General features: G+C 40.3%; 2 protein-coding genes across 7 annotated transcripts in view; both read left to right on the plus strand.

The window, feature by feature from the left end:
- Positions 1–9,825, plus strand: part of HERC2 (HECT and RLD domain containing E3 ubiquitin protein ligase 2) — a 112,253-nt gene extending 102,428 nt beyond the window's left edge. For all 5 annotated transcript variants that reach the window (XM_048492510.1, XM_048492511.1, XM_048492513.1 and 2 more), the window contains exons 87-93: positions 323–464; positions 1,204–1,398; positions 1,506–1,618; positions 3,117–3,307; positions 4,216–4,321; positions 7,849–8,061; positions 8,815–9,825. In XM_048492510.1, coding sequence (XP_048348467.1) covers positions 323–464; positions 1,204–1,398; positions 1,506–1,618; positions 3,117–3,307; positions 4,216–4,321; positions 7,849–8,061; positions 8,815–9,087 — 1,233 coding nt within the window. In that variant the 3' untranslated portion in view covers positions 9,088–9,825. The remainder of the gene's footprint in view (positions 1–322; positions 465–1,203; positions 1,399–1,505; positions 1,619–3,116; positions 3,308–4,215; positions 4,322–7,848; positions 8,062–8,814) is intronic.
- Positions 9,826–15,036: 5,211 nt separating this feature from the next.
- OCA2 (OCA2 melanosomal transmembrane protein) overlaps positions 15,037–22,082 on the plus strand; it is a 215,456-nt gene continuing 208,410 nt past the window's right edge. Inside the window, exon 1 of one of the 2 annotated variants that reach the window (XM_048495551.1) lies at positions 15,037–15,131. The gene's annotated coding sequence lies outside the window, so the exon portion shown is untranslated. Of the gene's footprint in view, positions 15,132–16,011; positions 16,268–22,082 lie in introns of those variants that run through there. The other variant, XM_048495550.1, reaches the window with a different exon arrangement.

Below are 22,082 nucleotides of genomic sequence, written 5' to 3' on the forward strand. Positions count from 1 at the left end.
CAGTGAGGACACATTGCTGTTCTCTTCTCCATTTTATTCTCACAACAACCGTGTGAGATAGACTAGGCTGAAAATGTGTGCCTGCCCCAAGGTCACACGACAGATTTCTGTGGCAGAGCCTGGATCTTCCCATTCCTACTCCAACCCTTTAACCTCTACACCCTGACAATGGGGGCTTCAGAAATTCCTCCTATGACTTACTGTGGCAATTCGTTTGGTTGGCACACATACCAGTTTTCTATTTGTGTAAAAATATTCCAGTTTTGCATCCTCTAGACTTCCTTTATTTAAAAAGCTTTTTTGTTTTGCTTTTTACAATTAGGTGAAGCGTTCTAGGAGTAAAGGAGGATTGGCTGGTCCAGATGGTACAAAATCTGTTTTTGGACAGATGTGTGCTAAAATGAGCTCATTCAGCCCTGACAGCCTCCTTCTACCTCATCGTGTTTGGAAAGTCAAGTTTGTCGGTAAGTGCTTTATTTTTTTATATATTTAGCTTCTCTTAATTTCTCAATCAAAGCAATTTGCATGCTTGTCATACTGAAGGAGAAAGCCGCCTCAGCCAAGTATTTATGGAAACCAAACTTTCAACTCAAAGATATATAAGGTTAATGTTGATGCCTCATTTATTTGTACTAAATAAAGTGTTTCCTATTTGTTCTTTCACTTTGTGGTAATGGTGGAAAACTAAATTGCATTTCAGCTTAATGTGAAACAATATAATTCAAGGTGGTGTCCGTGTTCTTATGAGGATGCTGAAATAAATTGCCACACTTTGAAGGTTCTCTTGAGTAGTTTTCCACAGTGAATTATTAGGTGGGATGTTTTTTTTTCTTTTCACGTCATCATTGTTGCCCTGTGTCAAATGGGGAATAATGCCTGTCTGTTAATGATTATGGCTTTTGAAAGATGAACATTTCTGGAATGCTAATTGAGATTGAAGAGGGAGCTGTGTTTTTTAATAGATAATGCTGATGGCACAGAATGTCTGTTTCGGTAGTTGGTCTAATGAATTCTTAATGATCCACCTCTGTTTTGAACTGTAGTGTCTGTTAGGTTCCTTGAGATTAGCTGAGTAGCAAAATAAGCACATTTGGCAACTATTCATTTGTACTTAATGTTTTTGATAGACATGGCTGTTTAATAGCTTTTAAATTAATTTGTCATTAACATTGACATTCCCATAAAATATTTTCCTTCCCTTAGGTGAATCTGTGGATGACTGTGGGGGTGGTTACAGTGAATCAATAGCAGAAATGTGTGAGGAACTTCAGAATGGGCTGACGCCACTTCTGATTGTGACTCCCAATGGAAGGGATGAATCCGGCGCAAACAGAGATTGTTTTCTCTTGAACCCTGCAGCAAAGTCATTGTTGCACATGAACATGTTTCGTTTCCTAGGTAACTTTTGTGTAAATATTGCCACATCTTTTCAAATTGTACAAAGGTTCATGATGTATTGCATAGATGTCTATACAAATGCTTTCTCTTGTTTTAAAATAATCCAGGAGTTTTGCTCGGAATTGCTATTCGGACCGGAAGTCCTCTTAGCCTCAACCTGGCGGAACCCGTGTGGAAACAGTTGGCTGGAATGAATTTAACAATTGCTGATCTCAGTGAGGCAAGCCCAGAATTTAAATTCATCCATGTAATATTAGTAAAGTTTAAGCCTAGTTCTAGTTTCTGTTAGTAAAGGACAGTATCTGTTGCTAGAAATATCCTTGGTATTCAGCTTGAGACAGTAATTACTTTCTACCTGTGATAACAAAAGATGGGAAAAGTGGAAGGGAGGTTGTAGGCTTTTGTGAAACCATAGTTTTCTGCCTCTTGTACCACACTGACAAAAAAATATCAGACCAGGGCATAACAGCACAGCCCTAAGCATGTTTATCAGGAAATAAACAATGTATGGGATTTATTTACCAGGCCTGGATAGCCCAGGTTAGCCTAATCTCATCAGATCTCAGAAACTGTGCAACTCAGCCCTGGTTAGTACTTGAGTTACAAGGATGTCTAGGGATGCTATGCAAAGGCAGGGAATGGCAAACCACCTGAGAACGGCTCTTGCCTTGAAAACCCTACAGGGTCACCCTAAGTTGACTTCAACCTGATGCCCCCCCCCCCAAAAAAAAAGTGCTTAGAATTGCAGACCACAATTGGTAGAATATAAATTTTGCAAATAAAATAAATAATTGTTACTCTATAATCTGATACAGCTTTTATTTTGAATTTGGATCCTGCTGAACTGCACTAAAAACCATCAGAAACATTAAACTATTTATATAACCCTATATATTTCCAGTTTTTATAGTTTTTAATAGTCCTTTTAATTGTTTTTTACAACTTTTGTTCTCTTTTAATACTTATGCTTTTATTGTGGTGTTTTACGTTTCCATACTTTTTTTCCAATTTCTTGTTATTCGTAGATTTTTAAAGATAAATATTTACAATTTTAAAATATTTCATCCTTTAGTTATATTTTATTTACCTTATGCTGGTTTATGCTGGTCTGTGATCGTAATAAAGAGTGATTGATATAATCACTGGTGGAGTTCTGAGAGAAGACAGGAATTAAAAAATCTGGGTGCGACATGTTAGAAAATAGGTTCCTTGAGAAAGATTTATTGTTAGGAACATTTCTTCTTACTCCTTTCCTGTATATCTTTTCAGTTGATTACAGTTATCACTAACAACTTAAGCTCCAAAAGATTAATTTTTATATGTGCCCGTTCTGATCTTCCATGCCTCAGTGACAGATCATTTTCTGATTCTAACCAGATAGGAGTTTTCATTTGGCTCACAAAAATAATTAAAACTTGATAACCCCGTAACACCACAGATATTCCTCCAAGAATACATCCAACCCCCTCTTAAACTATCTAAACCAGTTGCATTTTCTATATATAATGGCAGTGAACTCAGTAAATCATCTGCATGTTGTGTAAAGTACTTTGTTTTACCTTCAAAGGAATTTGTTACGGCAATGTAAGCTCAAGTTAATCATACCCCAATTCTAAGATTTTACAGCATCATAATAGTGTCATTGAAGGTCCATATTGTATGCTAAATGTTTTCTGTGGGGAAGAAAAAGCTTAATATTTTTGTTTTAAATTTGAAAGGTTGATAAGGATTTTATTCCTGGGCTCATGTACATCCGAGACAATGAAGCTACTTCTGAAGAATTTGAAGCCATGAGTCTTCCTTTTACAGTGCCAAATGCTAGTGGTCAAGACATTCAGCTAAGTTCCAAATATTCCCACATAACACTGGATAATCGAGCCGAGTATGTGAGGCTGGCAATAAACTACAGGTTTGTGTAGCAAAAGAATGCAGTTGTGTATAATGCAGTTGTGTTGAGATTAAAATTGCATGGTTTTGCTACTTGGATGTTGCACTCGGACCCCTCTGCTTCTTTATTGAAAAGGGAGGCCTAGATGAAAAACACTGTGGTAGAAAAAACAAATGAGAATTCAAGGATGGGAATAGTTGCTGGCAGTCATATGTCCCTGGGCGCATGCCATTTTGTGACATGGGAGATGTTGGGTGCCAGCCGGGTCCCCGTGCCTGGCCTCTCCTGTGGTGTGGCGACCCGGTCATCGCCTGGTGGCTCCCCCTGTGCCGGGGCACTGCTCGCCAGCCAAGCTGGCTGTGGTGGCTGCAGGCCAGCTCCGTCACCTCCAGAGAGGCAGGAGCTGGCCTGCCACTTTGGCACCCATCTGAGCCACCCGTCCAAGCTGCCCAACACTGAGCCCCACCCTCCCTCAGGCTGGCTCCTGCCTTTCCCAGGCTCTGGGGAGGGCAGCCTGCCTGCAGGGAGGTGGGGGGCGGGGCTCAGTGGCGGGGGGCCCAGGCGGGCACCACGGCAGCAGGCCCACAGTGCCTGCCACCAAGCCCTGCTCCCCGACTGCTGTAAGTGGAGCATGGGAGGGAGGCTTGGGAAGCTAGTCATGCCCCGGGTGCATTTAGGCCCAGGCCTCTGGTTGCTGGCATCTTATTAGCATATGGCCATTTTATTCTTGCCTTTTCCTTTCCAAAAGAAACCCTCTCTGATTGTTTTTTGCAGTATCTTTAGGGTCCAGCATATCAGTTGTAGTGTATAATCCTAATTTATTAGGAAGAGTTTCCCCAGAACTTATTTAAGTAAATTTCATAGAAGACACAGTAGCATTCTTTATACTCATATAAGTGACTCTCACCTCGTGACATATTTTTGTGCAGACTACATGAATTTGATGAGCAAGTTACTGCAGTTCGTGAAGGAATGGCTCGTGTGGTTCCTGTTCCTCTTCTTTCTCTTTTCACAGGCTATGAACTGGAAACAATGGTGCGTATTTTCCCACTTTTATTCATGTTGGCTGGCAAGATCAGATCATATGGCTTTGCATCTTAGTGTAAGAGCATGTATTTGGAACACAAAAACTGCCCATATAAAAAAAGGGTGTAGTAGGCTATTGGCAGAAAGCCAGCATGGTGTAGTGGTTAAAGTATTGGATTAGGACCAGACCCAGGTTTGAATTCCCAGTCGCATCATGGAAGCTTGGTGGGTGATCTTGGGCCAGCTACACACTCTCAGCCCCTGACCCTGACTAGTATTTGGATGGGAGCCCTCCAAGGAAAACCCAAAGTTGTGACATGGAAGCAAGCAATGGTGAACCACCTCCAAGTGTCACTTGCCCTGAAAACCCTATGGGGTTGCCATAAATCACCTATGACTTTACAGCAAAAAAAAAGACTTGACAAAAGTGTTATGAAAACATTGAATAAATAACCTATACAAACGTGCTTCATGTACTGCTGCATGCATAGAAGTATGCCTCTGTGATTCACTTCTGTGAGAACTTTAGGGATGGGAAAGTTGCAGAGAATTTTATCGTTGCCATGTTTCAGGAATAGTGAATGTTAATTTCTCTGTACCGTGTTCTTTCTCCTGTACAAGCTACCCTCAGTTAAGAGGTTTGCTTACTAGCTTAGGGGGAAAAAGCTTCTTTCTAATCGACTGAGGCTGTTATCCCATTTTGGGAGACAGGCTCAAGATCCTGGCAGTCAGTCCAATAGAAACACCAGGAAGTGAGAGTTATAAAATAAAAAGAAAGTTTATTTAGGCTGCAGCAAAAATAGGCTGTACAAGGCAGATGTATTGATGCATTCAAGAGTCAGAGGTTTTAAAGATACATCAGGCAAGTTTGCATTACTGAATACATCAGAAAAACAACATCTTTTACATGGCATTACAGGCTACACCCTTAACAGGCAGCTGCATAGGATCCATGACTAGAATATGGGAGGGAAAGGGGATTTGATGGTGGAGAATTTACTATGCTAACAAGACTCAGACCCACTTTCTCACTTAGTTGACACATTTTCCTTACTTTGTAGAGTAACTTTGTAGAGTAACTTTGTTACTCTTACTTTGTAGAGTAACTTTGTAGAGTTTCCTTACTTTGTTCTTACTCTGTAGAACAATAGCTTGCACTTATAATTCATGCCCTTATCTCTCTCAATGGGGGAACCAGACCAACTCAGCCGTTTATCAAAAGCGCTCAGTGTTCTTTCAGAAAATCCTCGAATCTTGCTGTAATGCTGTTCAGCCAGGCAAATGATTCGTGTTGCAACACATTCTGTTTGACACATTCTGGCTGCCAACTCCTGCCCTGGACAGATAGCCAGTGAATACCAACTGAGGGCCCCAGTTTTAGACAAACACCAAAGAGAATTTATCTTTCCAGTGCAGATTAATTTTAAACTAATAAAGGTTGCAAGTTGAAAATACATTTATCCCTTAAATGTGGCTACAGTACTAGTGAATTTTACTCCATGTATCTTCAAAACTATAAGCTAAAAAAAGAAAAGCAGGCAACTGTGGTGGATAGAAAGGGATGTCTGTGCAGAACATCTTGACTTTGAATCCTCAAAGTCTTGTTTTTCAGTAGTCTACATAAACACAAATTTCTTCACTTTAAAATGTGCATGATTTTGAGATTCTTTTTAGGACTAAAATGTACTTTGTTTGCTAAATTAGTATCTTCAAATGGGATGACATAACATAGGGCCAAACTAGACAATATTGAATAGCCAAGTTCCTCATGGGGATGTGCAAATCACAGGCAGGAAAGAAATACCAGGAATCCCCCTGTTCTATAAGTAAAAAAACCCCTTTGCAGTGGCATGTAGATTTGCCATCTTTGCAGCCTGAAGGGCTGGAGGGTGAGTTAATGGGTGCCAGATCAAAGTGGGAGGGCCGCACCACACACCAGTAGCAAACCCTCCCCTCTCTTAGAGAAGAGGCAGTGCTGTGTGTCAGGCAACATCCCCCCCCCCCCCCCCGCCCTGATTTTCACTTCCAGTCAGACATGTAGCAGCAGTGGGGACATCCGGGGCAGCTTGTCCTGGGAGCTGCCATTGCCGTCATGTGTTGGGGGCGGAGCTGGAGGAATTTCTAGGTTCAGTTCCCCCTCCCTTCATCATTGTTTCCAGTGACTGGGACACTTCAGCATTCAAACTTTCCCACTGTATTTAACTGCCTTCCAGTTGTTTCCCCTTCTATTTCTGTTACATCCCTACCTGAGAAAAAGATCCCTGTTTGGTTAGCTTCACCTGTTTAGTTTCTTCACCTCTCTGCTTCTTATTCATTGGGGTTTCTTTGCCTCTTTGACAGCCAGAGTGCTTTCCTGTTCTCTTTCCCCCATACCAGGCAACCTTTTCCCGTTCAAGCTGGCACAACTTTAAACACAGGATGTTCTTGGAGTTTTTGGGGAAGGGGTGGTGGAGGGAAATAGGACATGCAGAATCAAATGCTCTCATAGGGGTTTTGAGTTGAAAACTTGCTGTAGATCCCTGAACACTTTCTGAGGAAGTGAATAAGGGAAGAACAACCTGTTCTTGACGCAGTGCATACTTTTCAGAGGCGATCTTGCAACTGGCAAGGTTGCATTGATTAATGCTTACGTAGGAGACAGTTGTCACTATCGGTTCCTGCTTATCTAGGGCAGTGGCAAGTGTAAGCAAAGCATTGGTCTGTTCCGCACAGCCTAAATAAGACATCCTGGGGATACTAAAAAAGGCATCCTGGGAAGGCACTCTGCACATCTTTCTTCCCAAGATGTCCTCAGAATGCCTTCTTTTTGCTCAAGGCGTCTTTTTTGGAAAACGCTTCAAAGTGCACCTTTTCCCTCTAAGCTGCCTGCAAGACCTCTCCTGCCTGGCTATGCAGAATGCAGAGCTCAGGAGGCATCTTATTTTTCGCACCCAACCATTTTGACTCTGGTCAGTTTCACCCTCAGCTTACGCCCGACATTTTGTGTGCAACTGAAGGGATTCTCCCTGCTGCAATTTGCTGGTGGCTGCCCTAGCCTTTTGCTCTGCACATTCCGATCCTGGGTGCCTTTTCAGCCTCAAAAGTACATGGTTGTACACAGTCAATCCTGCTGATTCTAAAAATATATAGTTTTTCTATTTTAAAAATTATTTTGGATGAACTATCTTTGAAGATACGTAAACACGTATAAGAGAATGAGTCCTCTGAGCGGCTAAGATTCTCTTATGCGTGTCTGTGCATCTTCAAAATAGCTACCTCGGAGTCTTATTTTGGGTGTGTGGAGTGAAAAGAGACAGTCGCCTCTTTTTAAGACATTCCACAAACTTCTTTTTTGTGCTGTGCAGAACAGACCGATGTATGTGTGTTCCTGTTGCCTTAGAGGAGGCAAGTCTGAGAGAACTTCAACTTTGGTATGCTGTCAGATGCATTCCTGTTAACCTGTGTTTCCACTGAAAAACGTATTAAATGCCATGAAAGAAAATCACAGGTAAAATATTCCTCACCTTCCTTGTTTGTTCTCTTATGTTGTTTTTCAGGTGTGTGGGAGTCCAGACATCCCCCTGCACCTTCTGAAATCTGTGGCCACTTATAAAGGGATTGAACCCACTGCTCCCCTTATTCAGTGGTTCTGGGAGGTAATGGAATCCTTCTCCAACACGGAACGTTCACTCTTCTTGCGCTTTGTATGGGGCAGGACCAGGCTACCTAGAACTATTGCGGATTTCAGAGGCAGGGACTTCGTTATCCAGGTAAGATGGAGAGCATTTACAGTAGGTTACCCTTGATTGATATTCTGCAAATCAGTTTTCTAGCAGCATAGCCAGTTCTGTCCACGTGGGCTATTCTTTTTAGATAGCAGGACAGCACTCTCCATTCATAATAGAAATGCTTGTGTGTGTGGGTTATGTAATGTTCAAAGAAGAGAACAGAAACATTTCATCATGTGGAGAAACCCAGATTGGATTGGGTTTTCATGGAAGAAATATATAGTTCTATACATGCCTTAAATATATTTTCATTCATATTTTTACCTTAGACATTTTTTTCTTAGAGGCACAATATAATCTTTTGTTCATCAGTCACTGTTACAGCCGGAACACTCTAATATAAAAAAATAATTCTGGAGTGCATTATTTGTCATTACAACACTAATTCTTTCCCTTGATATTATTTTTTCTATCAAAATCTATAGTGAATAGATTCCCACTTACTTACTATGTGGGCTATATATTATGTTTAAATAAACAGAAGGCAAGAAAAAGTTCTTATTCTAAACAGGAAACTTGTGTAAAACTTGTAAAGATATTTATGGAAAATGCATTGTATTTATGCAACTCCAGAAGCTGTTTCTAGGTGAGTTGCTGTTGTATTTCAAGAAAACAGGACATTAAAGAACTCCACATTATATGATAAAGTGCTTTTCATTCTGTAAAGATATGTGTGTGTTCTAGTTTCTGCATGTTAAATGGTGAAATTGAAACATTTCTCTTTTGACTTGACAGGTTTTGGATAAATACAATCCCCCAGACCACTTCCTCCCCGAATCATATACATGCTTCTTTTTGCTGAAGCTCCCCAGGTATTCTTGCAAACAGGTGCTAGAAGAAAAATTAAAATACGCCATCCATTTCTGTAAATCTATAGACACTGATGATTATGCTCGAATAGCATTGACCGGAGAGCCCACTGCTGATGATAGTAGCGATGATTCTGACAATGAAGATGCAGATTCTTTTGCTTCAGATTCTACGCAGGACTATTTAACGGGGCACTGAGGGGGTGGGTACCCGTTCTGGAGGGGTCAACGTTTCAAGCACTGAGGCAAAATGCCACAAAGTAGCATTGAAGAAATGGACCGTTTAGCAGAGTACAAAGTTGTATAATGAGAGAACTACTAATTATTACTGAAGACAGAGTGTGTGTGTTACTTATTGTAGGAATAATGTCTGATAACTGACGGTAACTTTAGAGCAAATGGGTGCCAATGAATGGACATTGAGAGCTGAGGGTTCACCTCTCCTCCTTGATGCTGCACTCCAGGTAGAATTTTGTGTTTTACTGATGTGTTGTAAATGTTTATAAAATATTGTTAGTGTGGAATTTAAAAAAAAGACATCTTTTAAATTGTGGCTGCAATAGATTTCTTTTTCCAAATTACGTGTTGTGTTAACTTGCATCTCCTTGATTGTATATTGGAACTACTGTGCAATGACTGAATAGTATTATAAATATTTCAATAAACTTTATTAGCTGTTTTATTAAAAAAACTTTTTTTGAACACTCGGTTATCAGTATTCCTTATATTTGTCACTAGATTACTAACAAACACCTCATTAAGTTCACTCTACCTTCCAATGTCTATATTTTAGCATATGTGTATATATTATGTATCTTGCATTGATAACTTCCTGTGAACAACAACATTTTTAACATGGGACGAATACTGTACATAATTGTGCCATGTATATGCAAAAATTATATCTTCCTTCTGAATAAAACATCTGTCACAAACAGCTGAATAGGGCTTTTTATGGCAAGAAATATTCCAAGGGATTTTGTGGTTTTCTGATTTCTGAACAGTTGGTGCTTTCAATAGACAAGTACTGTGAATCAGCTGAAGTATCAAGGCTTTGACAGGTCTGAGCTTATTCTTATGTTCAGTTTCAAGTAGAACTCTAAAACTAGTTTTGGTTGTTAACTATAAACAGCTGAGCTGCCTCCTTCCACACTGCATTAAACAGGAAGGGCAACTTACAAAGGAGAGGCTATTAAGAGAGAGCTATTTGGAGAAGTCACCATTGCTATTTTTATATTTTTACAAGGTTGCCAATTCCTTTACCTCAGTCCCTATATATATTATAGCATTTTGATTAATTCTTCACCAAAGGACATTCAAGCAGATAGGTAAACTGATGATCCTGTGTTATGATTTGATATATATCTAACCTGAAGCACCCTAGCCACATGGCAAAATTACACCTCACAACTTCCAGCGTATCCCATGTTTTAAAAATATCACAGGAGGTAGTGAGCCATTCTCATCATAGTGGTCTCATCTTGGCTATCTCTGAATCTTCATCTTACTAACTTCTCATGATTTTCTGCCTGTGGTTTGAGTGCAAGAATAATTTTGCTAATGCAGACTTTGTGGTTTCATTATGAATTTTTTAACTTTGGCCATTAGCTGTGGGGTGTTGATGAGAAATCAGTTGTGCACTGCTCTGTTCCACAATCAGATTGACAATTATTTTTTACAGTAGGGTACTACAGGTGACTCATATGTCTGGAGGATGCTAGCTGTTGTGTTGCTGGTGACACTGTAACAGAAAAGAACAGGGATGAACCTGTGGCGTTTAATAGTGTAGCATACTTTCCCAATTAAATTTGGTTGAACTAACAAAAGAGTAGTTTAACCAGATTCATAGTTAAGTCAGTCAGGAGATATGATGTTGATTTACTATAATGTGATGCTGGGATTAAGAGGCGGAGCTACCAGGGGGCAGGGGGGGGGTGCACATTGCACCAGGCGCACGCCTGGGTGGCCCCCCAAAAATTCCCCCCGCAACTCCCCCCCACTTACCTTAGTTGTAACTCCCCCCAGGTGGAAACTACATTTCCCAGGAGACCTTGCGAGCCCCAAGGTCTCCTGGGAAGTGTAGTTCCAACCAGGTCGTTTTCAGCCTCAAGTGAACAGGCCGCTTTTTCCAGCCTGCACTTTCAGGCTGAACTAAGGTAAGTGAGTGTGTGTGTGGGGGGGGGGGGGGGGCAGAAAGCGCAGAGTGTGCATCGGGCAGTATGGCCCAGCTACACCTCTGCTGGAATTTCAGTGTAAGGAATTTTTAATGGGTTACTGTGAATCCTGTGCAGTATTTTTTATAAATACTCAGTGTAATTTCAATTGACTTTCACAATTGTCTCTACATTAAAACATTTTCTTAGGGACAGTTCCTCATATTGATAAAATTTGCCTTATCATAAAGCAAACTGCCTTATCATATTCTAAAAAGGTTAATCCTTGATTTGGGTACATTGGCAAATTTCTGCTTTAATAATCCCTGACGTGCTTACTTATGATATATTGCAATGTGGACTCTTTTTAAAGGTTGCTAATCAGTTCTTGTGGTTTGAGCTGTCCCTGTGTATGATTGCAAAGAAAAAGGTCCTTTAATATCAGTTCTAGCTGAATCCTGTAAGTTGTATAGTAAGGTTTTTGTTACCAATTTTAGATTATCACATTCTTGTTTCTTTCTTTCTTGTTTTGATGTTTGGCCAAGCAGTGTGAGGCCCTTGCATTCACTTTAAGGGCAAATTCCTCAGAATTTAGAGAGGGCTTTTCTAAATGCATTAACTTTTTTAATGCTTGCTTAGTTTCAGACTTCAGAAATCTTCTGGGATTCAGTTTTTGTTAGCTTTGTTGAAAACCCAAAAGCAGCAAAGGAATTTTAATAAGACTAATGATGCTAATGTAAAACAAAAAGGGGAAATGTTTGGTGGCAGATGAGCTAGCAATGGACTTTAAGATTTGAAGCTGTTCTGAATATCAGTTGGAAGAATTCAAGACTTTCTTTGCTAGGTTAGCACCCAGATTTTTCCTATATTGTAGTTGGTCTCTAACCATGGTTAACCAAAATAGTCTATTTTATAGACTGCATGTCTCAAATAGCCTTTGATGGACACACTGATGGAAGATAGACCTCAATTGTTATTAAAGCAATTTAAACTAGTAACCATAATCACACCTTAAGGCTGATAAATTCCTGAAGTTTGCTCTGTGTTGTGATATAGTTGTTTTTGTCTTGATTGTCATTCAAAATACATCCACCCCAGTGGTGGGATTCAAATAATTTAACAACCGGTTCCAGTGTGGGGATTCAAATAATTTAACAACTGGTTGTTTACAAGAACCATTTTAACAACCCGTGCTGTTGAAGTGGTGCAAACCTTCTGAATCCCACCACTGATCCACCCCCAGCAACAAGTTTCCCTCCCTGTTGGGCCTCTGTCTTTCTTCAGTGAGTGGGAGGTGTTGCAATTACCTATACTCTGTTTCACATAAAGTTGATAGTTGGGTCATTTGAGGTGCAGCAGTTGAGAAAAGGATATGCTTCCATAGTAGAATATAGTCCTGAATGAATATAAGAATTATCACTGATTTTTACGCATTGCCTTTGTCAAAACTTTTACTTTGTGCTTTACTGAACATGGTTCTTTGACATAGGAACGTTCATGCCAAAATGTATTTTTTACTTTCAAAATTTCAAAAGGATGGGGAAAGCAGGGCTAGGTAGGCACTAGGACCCAGGCGGAACATTCTACAACAAAGAAGGTTTGTGTGGAACAGAGTATAGATGTAGGAACTGCCTTCCCATAAATCTCCTAGAGTGGGAGATTGTAAGAAACAGATGAGGTATGGGCAAGACCTCAAAAGAATCATTGCAGTACTTCACTATAAGGAAAAATAAAAATGCTGTTGCAGCGAAACAAAGAGGAAGAGGAGAAGTTTGGATTTATACCCTGCCTTTCTCTCTTGTAAGGAGAAACAAGGCAGCTTACAAACTCCTTTCTTTTCCTCTTCTGACAACAGACACCTTGTAAGGTAGGTGGGGCTGTTCTGAAGAACTGTAACTAGCCCAAGGTCACCCAGAAGGAATGTTGGAGTGGGGAAGCAAATCGGGTTCAGCAGAGTCTGCTATTCATGTGGAGGAGTGGGGAATCAAATCCATTTCTCCAGATTAGACTCTACTGCTCTTAACCACTACACCATGCTGGCTCTTGTGACATATTGGAAACTAACAAATGTATTATAGATCTGACAAAGTGTGGTGTCCTAATCAAGTACGTCACCCAGGATGAGTAGTGCACTATAGAAGTTGGGAGAAATTCTGGGGCAAACAACTGATACACATATCACATCATGGGGTGGCTTTTACATGCACAGTTATACCAGCATCCTGGAAATTGCTGCTCTTTAATGTGGAATGCAGGCATGAGAGAGCTCCAAAGTAGGGTCCCCCTCCCTCTGCTTTATCCCTTCTGCTTCATTGCATAGCTCTCAAAGTCTGTCAGGAATGCAGACAAAGTTTTCTCTTGACTTTGCTCACTTTGCATGCTTCTCATAAGGAAGAAACTATGTCCTTAAAACTGATAAACTGTTCTGTGTGCCGTTTCTCTCCACCTCTCTTAAACGGAAGCGTTTCTGACAGATCTCAGCAATATCAATGCAGATAAATAATAATTCTCATGTTTTCAGGGGCTGGAAAAATGCTATTGCTGTTTTGGAGACATCTGCTTAGAAATATTCATTCTGTCTCTCCCTTCTCATCCCCCCTGAAAAGACTGTGAGAATGTATACTGTTATGGGTAGGACAGATTTGTTTTCTTGGTAGAGAAAAATGGTCTACCCTGAAATGGTCTATCCCTGAAACAAGGGATAAAGGTATGTCATAGACTCAAGGCAAATTTAGTTTCTGTAAGTCTGGCGGGCTATTGTAGGATTCCAATCAGTCCTGAAGACTAACAAACTGAAGGGAAAAAATGGCAGCCCTCATCCCAGTAGAATTAAGAAATGGATGGAAAGGTGACCTGTACATGATCATTAGACTGAAAGTGGCTCAGGAAGAACTCAGAGTTTAATGCAGAAACAGGGTAACTCAAGATAATCCAGCCCCAAACTTTAGGTGAAATGATCTGCATAACCTATACGGTCACAGAAATTAAGTACATAGGCAATTTCCCACTGGTGATTAATCTGGAATAGTCACCTGAAATATCCAAGTTTCCTCACGAGTTCCCCACTGCCAAACCATGGGACACAGATCAGTCCCGTTTCTGGTGCTCCCCCCCTTATCACGGGATTTTCCTGGACCTGCTTGTATATGCACCTTTAAAAAAACCACTCCAATTGCAGCTAATAGGATATGGGGGCTACACATTTGAGGGTCCATAACTTTGGCCCCCATGAACCAAACTTCACCAAACCTGGAAGGTATCAGGAGGGTCTCCTAAAGATACTATGAAATTTTGGTGCTGCTAGCTTAACAATTGCACCCCTGACAGTAGGCACCTCCCCAAGGGGCAGGCCTAGATGTCTTCACTAGAAACATGCTGCAGTGAGGATGTTGGAACCTGGATGAAAAGGCGCCGATTCTTTTGAAACTTGGTTGTATCTAGATTAAATTTTCAGTGGGAATTCAGCCAGAGAGCATTTACCCATTTTATAGAGAGGCTGATCTTTGAAGAGCAAACATCATCTCTGATGGCTCCTTGTTCTTCACCAAACCACCCTCACTGTAATAAAGATGACAGATAAAGATAAAGGGACACTCAGGGTCAGAACCTTCAAAAATACACTCAGATACATGAACAGCAGGTGTTGGCTTATACTGAGCCAGACCACTGGTCTATCGAGGATGATACTGTCTCTATTCTGACTTTCCAGGGTTTCAAGGAGAGGTCTTTCATTAATTTATTTGAAACATTTTTATGTAGTCTTTCCCCTGATCAAAGCAGGAACATAAGAAACATCAAAACATTTAAATTATTAAAAAAATGCAGTCAAAATTATAAGATAACTCAATTAAAAACACATAAGCAAAAAACTTTAAAAGGAGGGTCAGTCATTGTTATTGGACATATGCCAGATGAAACATAACTTGTCTTCATCTGCAGGCGAAAGACACTGATAAAAGGAGACAGAGAATCTCCCTGTGGAGGAAGTTCCAAAGTTTTGATTGTGTGACCGAGAAGATCCTTTCTCAGGCTAGCTTCAGAAGGTGGGGGCAGTCAGAGCAAGGCTTCTGATGATTATCAGAATATACAGGTAGGTCTCATTCCTACTACCTGTCTGTTTTCACTGAAGATACTAGGGATTGAAACTGGGACTTTATGTATACAAAGCCAATGCTGTGCCACTGAGTCACATCCCTATAAAGGGGTGGTAGCCTGTGCCCATTTGTCTGAGGTGAAGGCAGTTGGTTGCCTTTAATACTTCGTTACCTTCTATCTACTTCAATTCAGCTTCTCATTCTGTCAAGTGAACCCAGGATTTATGGGTTGCAGAATGGACTCTCTTGAGCTGGATTCTGATACCGTGTTTCCCCAAAAATAAGACAGTGTCTTATATTAATTTTTGCTCCCAAAGATGCACTATGTCTTATTTTCAGGGGATGTCTTATTTTTCTGTGTTCTGTTCGTCGGGCATGCTTCCAAACAAAAACTTTGCTACGTCTTACTTTCGGGGGATGCCTTATATTTCGCACTTCAGCAAAACCTCTACTACGTCTTATTTTCAGGGGATGTCTTATATTCGGGGAAACAGGGTAGCTATACAAATAATGCTGTCAACTACTTTATGCTCTGGGGGAAAAAAATCTTAAAACTTGAAGATGGATACCTGAAAAGCATAAATTCTTACTAATCAGAAGTTCCCATAATTGCTCTATTTTCTAGTATGTAAATTATTTCAGAAGCAAACTTTAAACTTTTATTGATACAGTAAAGAAATTAAAAGTCCAGCCCTCTATACACTTTTACCATTTAATATCAGAGATCAAACTTGACTGCCTTTCCCCCCTGAAAGAATCAGCAACGCCTCGTTTGGTGTGTTCTGTCTTTGAGCCTCGTAACAACTGAGAGAGGATTAAAAGGAGCTTTATTAATGCACTGGATACAGCTAATAGTGAGTGCTAGCTTCTAAGTTCTGATCACATGATGGCAGACCTAGGAATTCTTGTTTCATTTGTGTGGTTAATGCAGAGAATGTAATGGGCACATGTAGATTTATAGATGCTAAGTCCAATTGGTCTGTGATTTATTTTTTTCACCTACACATAGTCTCTTTATCTTGTATGGAAAGTTTCTAACAAGTTTAATATCTGTGGGAATGTGATAGTGCTCTTATACAATCCAGTTTACTTTTGCTATTTTAAGAAGACTGCAAGAAATCTACAGAAACAGGTAAAAATTATTGGAATATTATTGCATTGCTTAATGCATTGAGAATAGATTCTTTCAGATGTGCAGTCTGAAACTGCTGTGAAAGTAACTGAGAGGCATGGTTTGTTACTTCTGAAGCAAAATTTTCAAGCATATGCTGTCTTTCCTATTTGTTTGTTTTGATGTTCTTTTGTAAATGACAGTGTTTCAAATGAAATTTTGTTGATATATCTGTTATTCTTATAGCACCAATAGTAATTAGCTGGGAGGGGGTTGGTTTCCCTAGAAATATAAATTTATCTGGCAACTGCAATCAAATTCTTGAACAACTATTTAAATACTTTTTAAAAGCATGAGTAGATCCTCTGGGGTGATCATTTTTAAAGTTTTTTTTAACAATGTGCATATAATATGTTTGTGGAGCATTATGCACTTTAGTGTCTGGCTTTTAGACTTCCATGGCAATTTGCTTGAGTTAGACTATGTATGCTGTCTTACTGTACTAAACATTATGGTTGATGGCACATCTAAAACTTTTTTGGAGCTTTAATTAGCTGAGACATTTCAGACTGCCATGAAATTTGACATAGAAGTTTTGAGACTGAATGTATTTTTAGCACAGCTTATTACTACTAGAGTCATCCTTTTTATGTTTTTCTGTTATATGTTTTGTATTTCTCTATTGTCATTCTTGGGAGTGGTGGAGAAACATATATTGCAAAGTTATGCAATTACAGAAAAGACTGTTTCAAATTTTATAGGATAGCATTCAGTTTTAAAAGAGATTTTAAAAAGTAAATCCCTAAAATAAATCAGACAAAATATCAGAAGTACAGTGGAAACATAAGAACTGGAAATGAGGGTCAGAGGACCTTGCACTCCAGATGCATTTGGCTACACTACTCTGTGTCTCACTTCTCTTCAGAGTTTAGAAATAGCTTGCATGAAAACATTTTGCTACTGTAGATTACAGATACCATGTTTCCTAAAGAAACTGGGAATCTGGTTTCTTTCCTCCAACTGAACCACCAAATATTACTGAAGCATTTTTGCTGTGAACCAGTGATAGTACTGTTTAGATGGGAAAAGATACATACATCTGAATAAATGTAAACACTAGATGTATGATTTATATGTAAAAGGAAGGCCTTGAATTGTGAACTAGATGGAAGCCATGTAGGCTAGAATCAACTTGAATTGAAATGAATATCTAGAATTTGCCAAGTGTTTCCAATTCAAATGGTGAAATTAGACATCTTTAGATTTATTGACATCTCTCTATGGTTTTTAATTCAACTGGCTTCAAATAGTCATTTCACTATGTCAGCCTGGTATTAGTTGTTAGAATGTCAGATCCCACACTGGGATCCCACACTGCCATGGAAGCTCACTGAGTAATCTTGAGCCAGTCACAGTATCTCAGCCTAACCTACCTCACAGGGTTGTTATGAGGATAACATTTAGGAGGATATAATGTCATACACTTCTTTGGGTCCTATTGGGGAGAAAAATGGGGTATAAAGGTTTAAATAAACAATACTCCGAAAACCAGTGAACTCCAATATGGTGCCTTGGGCATTATGGCACCCTTTTGGCAAGGAGGGGTGGGTGGGCTTCCTGGTGTCCTTCTCAAAAGCATCTCTTCCACCTAGCAGATAATCAGTTCTGTCTTTCCTCGATTTCAGTGGTGCAGGAGGTGCTTCAGAAGAACCATGAGAGGTATCACCTTTTAGCACAGGGTGTCCGTCTTTTAATCTCCCAACGTTTGTGACTGCCCTAGAACCCAATGGCTGCCATTTTGTTGTGCCCACTTTAGAGTTGCCAACCTCCAAGTGAATCATGGAGGTCTCTCAGAATTACAGCTCATGTCCAGGATACAGTGATCGAGCTTCCTGGAGGAAACAAGTGCTTTGAAGGATGGACTCTGTAGCATTATACCCTGCTGTGATCCTTGCCCTTCCCAAGGACCCACCCCCAAATTTCCAAGAATTTCCCAACCTGGAATTGACAATCCTAGCCCACTTCCTGTTCTCAAAATTCTAAAAGTGCCCACGGCCTGGCCAAGATGGGAAGCCCTGCTATAAACTCAAGTCAGATCTCAAGTACATCTATTAAATGTTATTGTAATAAATGGTCAATCAATCAGTCTTTATTACGGTCATAGCAATTGTTGGTATAAGCTAAAATTCTGTTACATGTTAGTTATTAAACACTGGCACACATTGAATACTGTTGCATGTCAACTATCAATACTTTCTATACCAGTGGGTTTTAAATTGCCTTCAGGGAAACATATCAGGGGTTTCTCAATGGAAAAGGGCAGCTGAACGAGACAATGTGCAGCCACATGAGAAAGCTGGATGTATTCCAGGATACACTGTCTGTTCATAAAGGGTTGTTATGAGGCCAGAAATACTGTGTGAGAATCATGTGTGCTGTAGAAGATGAATTCCAGATTCCTCTGCAACACGAAGTTTCTATTACTGATTCACAGGTTCCTTGGCCATGTGGAAAGTGTTTCCGGAAGGTAGAAGAATCTGAACATTACGATATATCTATCAGTATAGTCAGACTGTAAATACAATTGAATGTAAACTACTGTGAAATTAGCAAATGCAAAGTATCAGATGTTGAAATCAAATGTTATTAGGTGCCAACTATCAAATAGAATATCTGTAGGACACTTAAGTAATTGGATAATAACTGCTGAATATTGAATATCAAATGTTCAAAGAAGGTTTTTGGAAATGTCTTTTATCTGTAGAATCTTGCTGTGAATGAACATAGTGGAGACCAGAAACCCAGTTCTGTGACCTAAAATAAACAAATTCTTTCTGGCCTCTACTACTTAAGTGGGCATAACCTACAAAATGTTACATGTACTAGGATATGAATAATGGGACAGAAAAGGGCTCTGCATTTAGAATGGGAACAAACACTTTGGTCAATCCCAGATTAGCCCTTTTGGCTGTTACTTATATAGAACCGGGAACTGGCATCAGTATATTATGTTGGGTTTTTGTCATGGTTCCCACACACACATACATAGTCCAGTTTCCACAGTCAAAGTTGCATTCCTAAAGTCAAGCACAAAAGTTCCAGCACTCACAGTGAATAAGTCCAAGAATAAACCAAAAACACAAGTCCAGAGATTCAGACCAAGGTTAAGACACAGACCTTTCCTAACACTTCTAGGTCCACTGTACATACCTAGTTATGAAATAGAGGAACTGTTCTTAAAATAGGAACAAATACTTTGGCCAATCCCAGATTAGCCCTTTTGACTGTTACCTATACAGAATTAGGGACTGGCATCAGTGTCCATGTTCTGGGGTGGATGATAACTGAGGATGAATGATGAAGCCGAGTGTATACTTCATGACTACCTCTGTAAAATGACAATCACAGATCAAGAACTACAAACTCAACCATATTATTACTGAAATCTGGTGTCACTTGAAAAGCAAGAGGTTTTTTTCTTACATAGGCAGTTGAATGATGAGCTAACTCATAATGTGCGAGAAGAAAACCTTGTATGCTTAAATTAGTAGTTAAAGTTAGTAGTATACCACCAAAGTTTAGAAACAGGGTAACATCATGTATCTAAAGTCATGGGGAGCAATTGGAGGGCAATACTGGTCTTATTGATGCATGCTGCAGAATAGTATGATCCTGTTGTGATAAAGTGGGACTGTACCATTCAAACTGCATGTGGTGTTGTTGCCATTTTTTGATGCCACCATATGTAAATATTGTCATGGAAGCACAGAACTACCACATCAGACTGAATTATGTTGTTTGATACCCTTCATAAGATATTAGTGAACCACAGCTTCAGAGAAGCTTCTCCACATTAATTCGGGTCAGTAAAACAACACTCCAGCACTTAGTGTACAAAAAATGGATCGAAGGCAGAACAAAAACTTTAAAATGGTATGCTTTTCTCTTCTTTTTTAACTCAAGAAATTGTCTGGATTGTGTATGGGTATGGGAAGCCCTATCCAAATTGGGGTGGGCCCTGAATGGGCTGTGGAAATGGCATTGGGCTCTACTGATACATTTGCCCCCTCTGTTGGTGTAAGGGGCACCCCTGCCAGTGGGGAGGACAAAGGTACCAGCTTCCAGGCATCCCATAGCTCTGTGGCAGTGAAAATTGGAAGTGGGCACCACCGTGGAGCAATGCTGGCATCCAAGTGGATGTCTGCATGGGGATTTGTGTGTTGGCTGGGGCATATGGGAACACCGCTGTCAAAGGCCTCAGATTTACACTGCACTTTTGTGTGGCATAAGCTTGTTCGTATTATGGGGCAATTCAGGCAGCAGGACAGTTTTCAGATTACTCTCCACACCACCTGAAGTCCCTGTGGGGGGCAACATGACATTGCCTTCATGGGCCTGTCCCCAGGCACCTCTGTGCTCCCCTCATCTGGATTGCATTATTAGTGCCCCATGATTTAATGCCCTTCAAAACGTCCTGTTGTTAACAGCCTTGTTCAGGTCTTGCAAATGGAGGGCCATGGTTGGTTTTAAGTCAATCCATCTCATGCTGGGTCTTCCAACTTTCTTGCTGCCTTCAACTTTTTCAAGCATAACTGTTTTTTCTAGTGTTAGCAGTGACAATTCGGCCTTGAGTGACTCTGCTAGGAGTTCAGCCTGTTGATAGAGTCTAAACTGCTTACACTATTGCTTTTAGCTTTGCTGTCACACACAAACTGCCTCAACATGCATCCAAGAGGGGGAAGTCTGAGTTAAAGAGTTAATGAAAGGTCAATTAGAGTTAAAAGTCAAATAAAACAATTGTGCGGGCAGCAAGCAGAGGCGTGGCCAGGTCAGACCCCGCAGGGCAAAGTGGGCAGCAAGCACAAGCGTGGTCAGGTCACAGTCCAACAGGTCAAGGCAGACTGGGAATCAACAAAGTACCAGGCATATGGCAGTGACAGGTAACACACTTGTTGCACCCAGTCAGAAGTAAGCTCACAGCAAAGCTTATATAGAGAGCCTTGTTCAATGGAGCTGGGATTCTGCAAGGAATTAGTCCTCATCAGATACAGAGACTTCTAATCTCCCATATCTTGCTGACAAACTAGCACTCCTTCTCCACTTATGCAGTAGCACCCTCTGCTTCTGCCTCCTATGCACAGCTGGCTCATCACTGGGTTCTCTAGGAGGATCTGCAGGCTCCTCCACCTGTATGTCATCAGGCAGGGAAGGACTGGGCGGTGGCTCTGGTTTTCCTCAGAGCAGCCAACTCTGGCTGCCCTGTGTCCTCAGGTTCTGCCTCAGAGTCCTCTGTGTCCTGGTAAGTACCCAGGGGCTGGCTCATGACAACAATCATTAGCTAAAAGTTATTTATTAAAGGTTAAATAAAATAGGAGTCTAGTGGCACCACCAGTGACTAAATAAATTTATTCCATCATAAACTGTTGTGAGCCAGAGTGCCAAAAATGGTTGTTAAATCTTGTTAACAGCAGAAAACAGAGAGTTAACCCTGAAAGTTTAACAAATATATTTCACATAGTAGAGCCATTCTCTCCCTCTTCCCTGCCTCTTCATTGCTGATTGTAATGTTTTGGACGGACATTGTTGTAGTGTTTTGTTGCACTGAAATATCCCTGGGCTTTAACTAAATTTAAGTGGATTGTAAAATGTGAGGAGAAGTACTGTTGATCGTTACTCAAAAGTGAAAAAGAGGGTTTAAAATTTTTTTTAATCCATACCATCAGCAGTTTTGCATAATGACTTTACTTCCTTGTCTCAGAATCTTTCCAAATCCATGTAATCCTGTCATGCTTTGAGAGAATTTCCAGGCAGCAACATTTGTAAACTAAAAATTGAA

The sequence above is a fragment of the Sphaerodactylus townsendi genome, linkage group LG04, assembly GCF_021028975.2.
Source record: "Sphaerodactylus townsendi isolate TG3544 linkage group LG04, MPM_Stown_v2.3, whole genome shotgun sequence".
NCBI classification, from domain to species: domain Eukaryota; kingdom Metazoa; phylum Chordata; class Lepidosauria; order Squamata; family Sphaerodactylidae; genus Sphaerodactylus; species Sphaerodactylus townsendi.